Below are 11,491 nucleotides of genomic sequence, written 5' to 3'. Positions count from 1 at the left end.
AGTGGTGTTGGGTGCCATCTCCAATAACGATGAGACGGCCTACATGGATGAAGTGAAGAATCTGGCATCGTGGTTCCAGGACAACCACCTCCAGCTGAACGTCAGCAAGACCAAGGAGCTGGTGGTGGACTTCAGAAGGGGTCAGCACAGAGACTACAAGCCCATTATCATCAATGGAGCTCCAGTGGAGAGGGTGCAGTCCTTCAAGTATCTTGGTGTCCACATCTCCTCAGACCTGACATGGGCTGCCCACATTCAGGTCCAGACCAAAAAGGCTAGGCAGCGCCTGTATCACCTACGACAACTGAGGAAGTTCAGGGTCTCTCCAAAGATCCTCAGGATTTTCTATACAGGCGCTGTGGAGAGCATCCTCACACAGAACATGACATCGTGGTTTGGGAACAGCTGTGTGAAGGACCAAAAAGCTCTCCAGAGAGTGATCCGTACAGCAGAACGCTGCTGCAGGATTGCTCTCCCCCCGCTTCAGGACACCTACACCAGGAGATGCCGGACTAGAGCAGCGCAGATACTGAAGGACCCGTCCCATCCCGGCAACAAACTGTTCCAACTTCTGCAATCTGGTAGAAGGTTCCGCATCTTCCGGGCAAGGACAGAGAGACTCAAGAGGAGCTTCTATCCCCAAGCCATCCGTGCCCTAAACACACACACCCGCCCTCTCACATCATCTATAATTGACTGAGTCAGGACTCTTCCAGACACTAAACCAAGGCACAATGTACATTTCAATTCATTTAATTTTAAATATGTTTATATTGTCTATCCTGTAAAATAGTCAGATGTCTATTCATATTAATGTACAGAATTCACCTGCTCGCTGCTACTACTGCACATTCACCCAATGTATATACTATATGTGTATATATATATATATATATATATATATAATGTTCTTCCTCTACACCCCCCCCCCCCTCCCCCCCCAATTTTTTTGCACATGTCGAGGAGCGTGTCAGGCTACATTTCACTGTGTGTTATACTTGTATAACTATGCATGTGACAAATAAAGAAACTTAAACTTGAACTTGAACTTGATCCACACTACCAGGCTATACAGCAATGACATTGGAATGTCGTTCGGACTGGAGAAGTAATAATAATAATAATAATAATAATACATTTTATTTGAGGGCGCCTTTCAGAAACCCAAGGTCACCTTACAAAAAACACAATTAATAAAAGGAACAATAGTCATAAAATACATAAAATAAGTTAAAATTACAAAACAGAGCGTGACAACAGATAAAATCAGCATTAAAGCGAATAAGCCAGTTTAAACAGATGTGTTTTGAGCTGTGTCTTAAATGGGTCTATCACACCAGGCAAGACCCCAGGTGCAGGCTGTGTAAAGATGCCCCAGAGACAATCCAGCACATAACAGCAGGGTGCAAGATGCTAGCAGGCAAGGCATACATGGAACGCCATAACCAAGTGGCCGGCATAGTGTACAGGAACATCTGTGCCGAGTATAACCTGGAAGTCCCGAGGTCAAAATGGGAGATGCCCCCAAGGGTGGTGGAGAATGACCGAGCTAAGATCCTGTGGGACTTCCAGATACAGACGGACAAAATGGTGGTGGCTAACCAACCGGACATAGTGGTGGTAGACAAACAGAAGAAGACGGCCGTAGTGATCGATGTAGCGGTTCCGAATGACAGCAATATCAGGAAGAAGGAACACGAGAAGCTGGAGAAATACCAAGGGCTCAGAGAAGAGCTCGAGAGGATGTGGAGGGTGAAGGTAATGGTGGTCCCCGTGGTAATCGGAGCACTAGGTGCGGTGACTCCCAAGCTAGGCGAGTGGCTCCAGCAGATCCCGGGAATAACATCGGAGATCTCTGTCCAGAAGAGCGCAGTCCTGGGAACAGCTAAGATACTGCGCAGGACCCTCAAGCTCCCAGGCCTCTGGTAGAGGACCCGAGCTTGAAGGATAAACCGCCCGCAGGGGCGTGCTGGGTGTTTTTTATATATATATAAAAAAAAAACACCCTATATATATATATATATATATATATATATATATATATATATATATATAATTATTGTTATATATATATATGTCTTATTATTTGTCGAGATCACTTTTACTTTGTTTGTCTTTTATAAAAAAAAAAAAAAACATTGGAGGCAAAGATGTACAATTACAGGTCAAATATGTAAAAATTTCAAATGCATGAACGGTGTGTACAAAAACACACCGGTGCTGTTTCGTCACACCGAGGAAAATGAAAGCGGCTGCCACATGGATGAAGAATGAGCGCAGGTATGAATGAGCAGGTGTATTTACCTTGGTGCATTGCATCATTGCATCATTTCATGTGGCCTGCATTTAGCTTTTTTTGCAGTTTGTTCATTATTAAAAAGCTTGCGCTCCTGTACTTGTAAATCAGTTGTGATGTATTTGCCTCATGTAACCAATAGTGGAGGGCAAACCAGGCATCTTCTCCAGCTATTTATTAATGAGTGAGTTATGTATATACAGTGGGGCAAAAAAGTATTTAGTCAGCCACCGATTGTGCAAGTTCCCCCACCTAAAATGATGACAGAGGTCAGTAATTTGCACCAGAGGTACACTTCAACTGTGAGAGACAGAATGTGAAAAAAAAAATCCATGAATCCACATGGTAGGATTTGTAAAGAATTTATTCGTAAATCAGGGTGGAAAATAAGTATTTGGTCAATAACAAAAATACAACTCAATACTTTGTAACATAACCTTTGTTGGCAATAACAGAGGTCAAAGGTTTACTATAGGTCTTTACCAGGTTTGCACACACAGTAGCTGGTATTTTGGCCCATTCCTCCATGCAGATCTTCTCGAGAGCAGTGATGTTTTGGGGCTGTCGCCGAGCAACACGGACTTTCAACTCCCGCCACAGGTTTTCCATGGGGTTGAGGTCTGGAGACTGGCTAGGCCACTCCAGGACTTTCAAATGCTTCTTACGGAGCCACTCCTTTGTTGCCCGGGCGGTGTGTTTCGGATCATTGTCATGTTGGAAGACCCAGCCTGGTTTCATCTTCAAAGTTCTCACTGATGGAAGGAGGTTTTGGCTCAAAATCTCACGATACATGGCCCCATTCATTCTGTCCTTAACACGGATCAGTCGTCCTGTCCCCTTGGCAGAAAAACAGCCCCATAGCATGATGTTTCCACCCCCATGCTTCACAGTAGGTATGGTGTTCTTGGGATGCAACTCAGTATTCTTCTTCCTCCAAACACGACGAGTTGAGTTTATACCAAAAAGTTCTACTTTGGTTTCATCTGACCACATGGCATTCTCCCAATCCTCTGCTGTATCATCCATGTGCTCTCTGGCAAACTTCAGACGGGCCTGAACATGCACTGGCTTCAGCAGCGGAACACGTCTGGCACTGCGGGATTTGATTCCCTGCTGTTGTAGTGTGTTACTGATGGTGACCTTTGTTACTTTGGTCCCAGCTCTCTGCAGGTCATTCACCAGGTCCCCCCGTGTGGTTCTGGGATCTTTGCTCACCGTTCTCATGATCATTTTGACCCCACGGGATGAGATCTTGCGTGGAGCCCCAGATCGAGGGAGATTATCAGTGGTCTTGTATGTCTTCCATTTTCTGATGATTGCTCCCACAGTTGATTTTTTCACACCAAGCTGCTTGCCTATTGTAGATTCACTCTTCCCAGTCTGGTGCAGGTCTACAATACTTTTCCTGGTGTCCTTCGAAAGCTCTTTGGTCTTGGCCATGGCGGAGTTTGGAGTCTGACTGTTTGAGGCTGTGGACAGGTGTCTTTTATACAGATGATGAGTTCAAACAGGTGCCATTCATACAGGTAACGAGTGGGGGACAGAAAAGCTTCTTACAGAAGACGTTACAGGTCTGTGAGAGCCAGAGATTTTCTTTGTTTGAGGTGACCAAATACTTATTTTCCACCCTAATTTACGAATAAATTCTTTACAAATCCTACCATGTGGATTCATGGATTTTTTTTTCACATTCTGTCTCTCACAGTTGAAGTGTACCTCTGGTGCAAATTACTGACCTCTGTCATCATTTTAAGTGGGGGAACTTGCACAATCGGTGGCTGACTAAATACTTTTTTGCCCCACTGTATATATATATATATATATATATATATATATATATATATATATATGTGTGTGTGTGTGTGTGTGTGTGTGTGTGTGTATGTATGTATGTATGTATATATTGTACTATTCTTAGTTAGCGTATTGTCTGTCATGTTAATGTTAATGTTGTCTTGTTAATGTTGGTTTATAATGGAGCACTGTAACAAAAAATAATTTCCCCCAGGGATCAATAAAGTATTCTGGTTCTGATTCTGATTCATCAGCGATAATAACTCAGCTCCCATTCTGAATGAGTCTGATATAACGATAGTAAAAACAGACCCCCTAACCAAAACAATAAAAGAAAAGAAATCCAGCACCTGTAGTAGCTGCAGGGACGTTATTGTTAACAACTATGTGACCTCTGATCTGATCAGTTTTCTTCCTGTTTTGTTGCGTCACCTGTTACAGCGAATAAAGACGGATTAAACTTCTGTCCCACGAGTCGTGTTCTGCCTGCCACACACCGTTTCTTGACAATAATAGACGTAAATGTCCTAAAAGCAGCATTAATATCCCAGTAACACGTTAACTGTTTAGTATCAAAAGGTACACGTTGTAGTTACAAATAAAATTGTCAGTCGTGAGTTGTGTTTGTCGTCATGTTTCTTAGGTGTTCAAATGGACGTGTATCTCCGGGAATCCTCATAATTATATCAAGTAACTTTTAACACTTATAAATTATGATATCTTATCTTCTTTAAGATATATTGTCAAATGTGGGATATTTTCTTTTATTTAGATGGAAATTTAAATTCCACGTGTCCGACATTACAGCCTGTTGTACGCTGAGGTCACCTGCGGGTTTCCCAGGTATATAGAAAATGAAATGTGTTGCTCTGCTATAAATGCGGCGCTGCAGGTCTGCTCCATCAGAACACCGGGAGAGATTTGCTTCATACAAAGGAAGTTTATACCTTTAAAAAATGATGAACAGGATTCTCTTTGCTTGCCTGTTTCTCGCTGAAGGCTCCTCGCTAAGCTGCAGATGGATGGATCATAAATTCAGACAGCACAAAGAAGAAACTCTGAATCTGCTTGATACCATGGTGAGTGTTTTAATGTTTTAATATTAGTTGATTCGTTATTTAAATAGTTTTAGAATTATTTCACTTGAGCATCTGATGACTAAAACACTCAATGTGTTTCAGGCTAAGAACTCCACTAACACCACTGAAGTGGAGGTCACCGTGGCCTTCCCTAATCACCTGTACCGCCAGGTGTCCAAATCATCAGTAAGTCAACCTCAGCTTTGACTTACTGAAAGAAAACCCCATAATTTTCGTTTAGGGTAGATTCATTTTGTCTTTTAAATCCACTCTTATTATTATTAAAGCATTGCTAAAGTGGTCTGTATTTGATCTTCTTCTTCTTCCAGGTTGAGGATAAACTGGCTTTCACTGTTCAGATTCTGGAGGAGGTGGCTGCCCTGTTTGAGGAGGATCACAGCGCTGCATCATGGGAGGACAGCACAGTGAGGAACTTGCTCAATATTGTCAACAAACAGGCTGAAGAGCTTCACTCCTGTGTAAGTTCACTTTCAGTTAGGTTTTTATTACATTCGAATATGATACTTTACATGACATGACATATTCTTAATTGTCATTTTGCTTGTAATTAAATTAGATTGGGAGCCACAGTCACAAGAAGAAAACCACAAAGCTGCACATGTACTTTAAGAGACTCTCACATCATATCCTAAAGGAAATGGTAAGATCACATCATTCTCATTAATTTGGGGTTTAGATCATCCTTAAGATAAATAGATATAATAACTTGTTTCAATAACAATAAGAATACTAATATTGGTATTTCTGTAGGATCACAGTGCTGAAGCCTGGGAGGTGATCAGGAAAGAAACCAAAGCCCATCTAATGAGAGCAGAACAGCTGGCTTCATCTCTGCACACGGCCCACTAAAACCTGTCTGTTGTCATGTCTGTAATGACGGCTGTGTTAATTTAATTGCTTGTCTATTTATTTAATTTATTTATTTAGTTACTTGGTTATTTGTATATTTTTGTTTTGATTGTTTTTCTATGCTGATGAAGATTTAGGAATATTTTTTATCTATATAATGAGCAAAATGAACATTTTGTAAAATATATTTTACCAAATAAAAGAGTCTATCTTCTTACAAAGTGAATTTATTGTTTATATTACTTTTTAATATCAAAATGGTGAACTTGTAAGTTCCTTTAACCAGATTTCGATTGCAATTAAACTAAAAAAATGAAAAACAAAACTCCACAGTGCTTGGAAGTTCACGAAAGTGGTTTGAAAGTGTTCTTTAATGGGTTAAAAGGAAAGCCCATAATATAAGATGTAACTCTTCTGTCACTTAATCAATAAATTGACACGATTAAGACAGTTATTTCATGATGAAATAAACAAAAACGTGGAAAATGTTTTTCCAGCCTTTCTGTTGTACATTGATCCAGTTTGGGCCAAATTTTAACTGATGGCCTCACATTTGGAATATTTTGATATAGAGAGGAGTTCATGGTCTCCTCAGGGACTACAAGTTGTTCACGTCTTATGGCTGCAAAACAAGTCCTCTTGTATCTGTGCTAAAATACTTAATTTCAGATGTGGTGCTGTGAAGTTTACTTTTTGTTAAATAATTATAAATACTGTCGTCTAAGCTTCCACTTAAATTATTTTACAACCTGAAAATGACCAAATTATTTATTTATTCTTTTATTTATTTTTAATGCTCGAATATGGAAAAACTTAGAATTGAAGAAGTATGTACCATTTTTCAGTTCTTTTATGCATGATATAGGTATATTTGTATAGGCATTGTGCTCATGTACTGCATCAGTCTAACTTTTACTTTGTGTGGGGTGGCTGAGGCTCAGGTGGTAGAGCAGATCAGCTACTGATCGGAAGGTTGGTGGTTCGATCCTTGGCTTCCCCAGTCTGCATGCCTTGGGCAAGATACTAACCCTGAGTTGCATTCATCGGAGTATGAATGTGTGTGAATGTAGTTTAGGTTGCACTTGAAGTGCTTGTATGAGTGGGTGTGAATGGGTGAATGAGGCATGTTGTATAGAGCGCTTTGAGTACTCCGGGAGAGTAGAAAAGTGCTATATAAGAATCAGTCCATTTACCAGATCAGGGGTGGTACCTCTGAGGTGGCAGTTAGTCGAACCTTGGACAATGCAGTTTACATCCTGATCGTGGAACACTGGACCAGCTCTTTATCCTCTTGAGGATACTTGAGGGTGCATGGGAGTTTGTCCAACCAGTCTACATGGGCTTTGTGGACCCGGAGAAGGCACTCGACCATGTCCCTCAGAGTGTCTTGTGGAAGGTACTTCAGGAGTATGGGCTGTTTGGCCCATTGCTATGGACCACTCAATTCTCATACAACCATTTCAGGAGCTTGGTCCGCATAGCCAGCAATAAGCAATAAGTCAGACTGGTTTCCGGTGGGTGATGGATTCCACCAGGGCCGCCCTTGTCACCGGTTCTGTTCATAATTTGTATTTAGAGAATTTCTAGGTGTAGCCAAGTGGCAGAAGGCTCAGATGTTCTCTGAATCTCAGCTCTGCATTTCGTATATGATGTTGTTCTATTGCCTTCATCGGCTGATGACCTCCAGCTCGCACTGGAATGCTGCACAGCCAAATGTAATGAAGTGAATGAGAATAGCACCTCCAAATCTAAGGCCATGGTGCTCAGCCAGAAAAGGGTGGACTGTCCACTCGTGATCAGGGATGAGTTCCTGCCCCGAGTGGAGGAGTTTAAGTATCTTGGGGTCCTGTTCATGAGTGATGGGAGAAGGGGGAAGGACATTGACGAAGTACAGCCAAAGATCAGTGGAGCTTAACTTGCTTGCGGCTGCTGTACTGGTCCCATCCGGGGAGAGCGAGAGCGACCTGAAGTGCAAAGGCCAACCGAGCTCTCACGGTGCTTACTCGTCATACTTGTTCCATAACTCCAAAGAAACCAAAAGAAACCAAACCAAAAAGTCTCTAAAGTGGTCTTGGTGCTCATACTCACTCCACATGAGGTATCAGTACTTCTACTTTCTATGTTATAAGAGCTTTTTGAAGAATCAAAACAATCTTTCTATATAAATCTGGACAATGTGTCTAATGTTTGATTGCACTCATTAAAAATAAGTGCATAACCCTTATTCTTGATATTTCAGGAACAGAAAAATCAACATATTTCAATTTGTGTGATAAGAAAATATTTATTGACTTTAACATATCAAATAATATGTCTAGTTTACTTTATGGAAAATGTTCAGAAATCTAATAAATAAATGAATAAATAATACAAAAATAAATACTAGTGTCAATATTATGAATACAATAAATAAATTAAACCAATTAAGAAATACAAATACATTTTAAAAATTTATCCGAAAGACGAGTTTTAGTGGGCATTTCCCAGAGACTTAACCAGGGATGCGCATCGACTCAGATGATCTTCTGTTATGTTCCTGATCGTCTCCCAGGCTTCAGCACTGTAACCCTACAGACAAAACAATATTATCATTATTAAAATACCAGCGGTGTAAAATCTGTCATATTGAAATACAGGTTTAGTAAAAATAATGCAGACTTACATTGGCCTTTAGGGTTTCATTTGAGAGACTCGTGAAATGCGTCAGCTGTGTCGTGTTGCTGTGGCTTCCAACCTAAATAACCCACAAGGAAAGAACAAAATATATTTGAATACATCATTCACCACTTTAACTTATTCACATTTGTCAGAGACTGATAAGATATATATAATAGAGACTGAATTCATTGTAAAATTTAAAAAAAAAATGCAATATCATTGTTCATTGAAATAAAAGTGAGCTTACACAGGAGTTAAGCTCTTCAGCCATTTTGTCGACAATACTGAGAAAGTTCTCCACTGTGTTCGCCTCCCATGGTGCAGAGCTGCGATGCTCCTCAAACAGGGCAAACAGCTCCTTCAGAATCTGAACTATGAAAGCCAGTTTATCCTCATCCTAGAAGAAGAAGAAGATGAAGATGAAGAAGAAGAGATCACTATAGGAATACTTCTTTAAAACTTCAAGATGAATAGTCAAAGAACAAGAATCCACACAGCTATGAGAAATTTCCCAGGGACCGAAAATCTTTGTTTGCACAGGAACAAATGTTTGAAAATAACATTGTTGTGTTTTGTCTTTGAATTATACATTTTTATGCACAGGAGTTATGACAGAGTCGTGATAAGAGACAACTCCCTTGGCTCTGTGGGAGAGAATCCCTTCGACCCTTTCATAGCTGAACAGTCTATATATAGGTAAAGACAAACTTTTGTGGATTTGCAATCACGACACTTTCCATTCTTTCATTAAAAAAGAAACAACTTTATGTAAAAAGCTGGGGATGACTTACTGTTGCGTTGGACTTCTGGTGATACAGTTCATTAGGGAAAGCCACTGTGTGCTCAATTTCAGCATCCTTAGTGGTGTTAGTAATCTGCATCACACACAAAACACGCACACACATCATATCCATGGAACTAATCAAACTATTTAAATCAATACCATGTTAAACATTATGCAAAGAAGTGCACTCACCATCATATCAAGGAAATCCAAAGCTCTGTTGTTGTACACATGGAATTGACGTTTTATGTCGTCTCGATCTTTTACAATCCATTTGCAACCTAGCAAAGAGCCCGTACTGTACATCCCGAGAAACAGGCAAGCGATGAAAATCCTGCTGATCATTTTTGAAAAATGTAGAAATTTCCTTAGTGTGAAGCAAATTTTTAGGTCTCCTGGTGTTCTGATGGAGCAAACCTCAGGCGCTTCATTTATAGCAAAGCCCAAGTACACACCTATTTCATTTTCTAATCAGCTGGATAATCGTCTCAAAAGTAAAAACATAGCAGATTTATGTCATCTTTTTAAGATTTAATATCTGTTCTTTCATTGATAGAGAGTGCAAGATTTCGTTTTCTAACTCTATCAAGTAGAAACTAGAAAAACGTGAACCAGAAAAAAGATTTATGTCATTATTTTTTTTAGCTTGTGTTTGTGTTTTTTGTTGTTGTTGTTGTTGTTGTTGTTGTTGTTGTTGTTGTTGTTGTTTTTTATGATAATTGTGTCATATAAAGACAGTGTTGTACAAAAATTGGCTATGATATAACAAAAACTGAGGCAGCAGCAACATGAGATGACGTCAAGTTACCACATAAAAGCATAAAAACACAAATCTCCACCTCTATGTCAATCTCTTAATACTTGCGATTAACATGAAACCTTTAGGCGATTTTAAAGTAAACGTAGAACAACAGTCGTTTAATTAGTTTAATTAGTTTAATTAGTTCAATTAGTTTAAATGTAATTTAATTACTGTCAAGTAAAAGTTTATTTATCCGAAATCTGTTTTTACTTCTTGATTTTAATCTTGGAAAATTTAAGATAGGAGATTTACAGCAATGTTTTTCAGGGAGTCTTTACTTTCTTGGCAGTTTGCAAGACATTAAGGTAGCTAAAATTTAAAAAAAAATTAGTTTTAGTTTTTTAACCTTCAGCTGATTTCAAGTAAACGTCGGAAAATGGTCGTTTAATATATGTGTATTTTAATTACCGTCATGTAAAAGTATATTCATCTCAATTCTTTCTTACATTATTTTAACTTGGAAAATTGAAGGTTGGAGATTTACAGTAATTATTTTCAGGCAGTAGTATTCACCTTCTTTGCGGGTTGCAAGCAGTAGCGGTTTTTGATATCAGCATCGTGGTGGGGGGCGGATTCACGGGCATCGGCAAAAATAAATAAATAAATAAATTGCTCGTACTCATGCTGCCCAGACATCAGCCAGCGCGTATTGGGAATGGCATAGGCACCATCGGTTTTCTATCGCCCATTTGCTGGGAGTAAGGGCGCCCTCCGTTTGCGAGGTGCGCCTGCTTCTTGCTGCACAGGGAGGAGAGGGCGGGGCGGCGGGGGATTCTTTGACTGGTTGGATAGCATCTAATAACCAACTCGCAAAATAAAACAATAAAAAAACCAACAAACACCAAACACGAGACATCATGATACTGACTTATCATTCTAATTCTAGCGCGAGAGCCCTCGGTGCGCCTGCTTGCTGCTGAAGTCAAAGTAAACTTTATTGTCATCTCCGCTATATACAGTCCGGTATATAGAGAGACGAAACGCCGCGCCTCCAGTTACAGCAGTGCAAGTAAACGAACAACAAATATAAGAAGAGTAAGAAAATAAATACACACTTTAGGACTCGGGGTAAAGGGATCAATAACAATTTAAAATTTATAATTTACAGTTTGATGATCTGTCTGTGAAGGTTCTCAGTCATCCAGGTCATCGTAGTCAAAGGAGCTTGCAAAGAAAAGCGTCTGGACTTCTTTAAGTTACTTGAAGAC

General features: G+C 39.8%; 1 protein-coding gene and 1 long non-coding RNA gene across 4 annotated transcripts; one reads left to right on the top strand and one right to left on the bottom strand.

Annotated features, from left to right (window-relative positions):
- The first annotated feature begins 4,294 nt into the window (after positions 1-4,294).
- Positions 4,295-6,065, top strand: LOC120742411 (interferon a3-like). 3 transcript variants are annotated; one of them, XM_040045704.1, is made up of 7 exons: positions 4,295-4,780; positions 4,863-4,933; positions 5,090-5,169; positions 5,272-5,355; positions 5,499-5,648; positions 5,747-5,830; positions 5,941-6,065. In XM_040045704.1, the coding sequence occupies exons 3-7, from the start codon at positions 5,113-5,115 to the stop codon at positions 6,037-6,039; spliced, it is 474 nt and encodes a 157-aa protein (XP_039901638.1). In that variant the 5' UTR covers positions 4,295-4,780; positions 4,863-4,933; positions 5,090-5,112; the 3' UTR covers positions 6,040-6,065. The 3 variants fall into 3 exon arrangements, with proteins under 3 accessions (XP_039901638.1, XP_039901639.1, XP_039901637.1); XM_040045705.1 differs by having other exon boundaries at positions 4,295-4,933; XM_040045703.1 differs by lacking the exons at positions 4,295-4,780; positions 4,863-4,933 and having other exon boundaries at positions 5,047-5,169.
- A 2,262-nt stretch (positions 6,066-8,327) lies between these two features.
- Positions 8,328-9,272, bottom strand: LOC120742406. The gene is made up of 3 exons (XR_005697861.1): positions 8,945-9,272; positions 8,702-8,773; positions 8,328-8,607 (listed from the first exon to the last, which is right to left on the bottom strand). It is a non-coding gene; the product is annotated as an uncharacterized LOC120742406 (long non-coding RNA).
- Between the last annotated feature and the right edge of the window lie 2,219 nt (positions 9,273-11,491).

This window comes from Simochromis diagramma, unplaced genomic scaffold, assembly GCF_900408965.1.
Source record: "Simochromis diagramma unplaced genomic scaffold, fSimDia1.1 OVJJ01000416.1, whole genome shotgun sequence".
Taxonomy (NCBI): Eukaryota; Metazoa; Chordata; class Actinopteri; order Cichliformes; family Cichlidae; genus Simochromis; species Simochromis diagramma.
The sequence above is the reverse complement of the archived record's forward strand: the minus strand, read 5'-3'. Positions and strand labels throughout refer to the sequence as shown.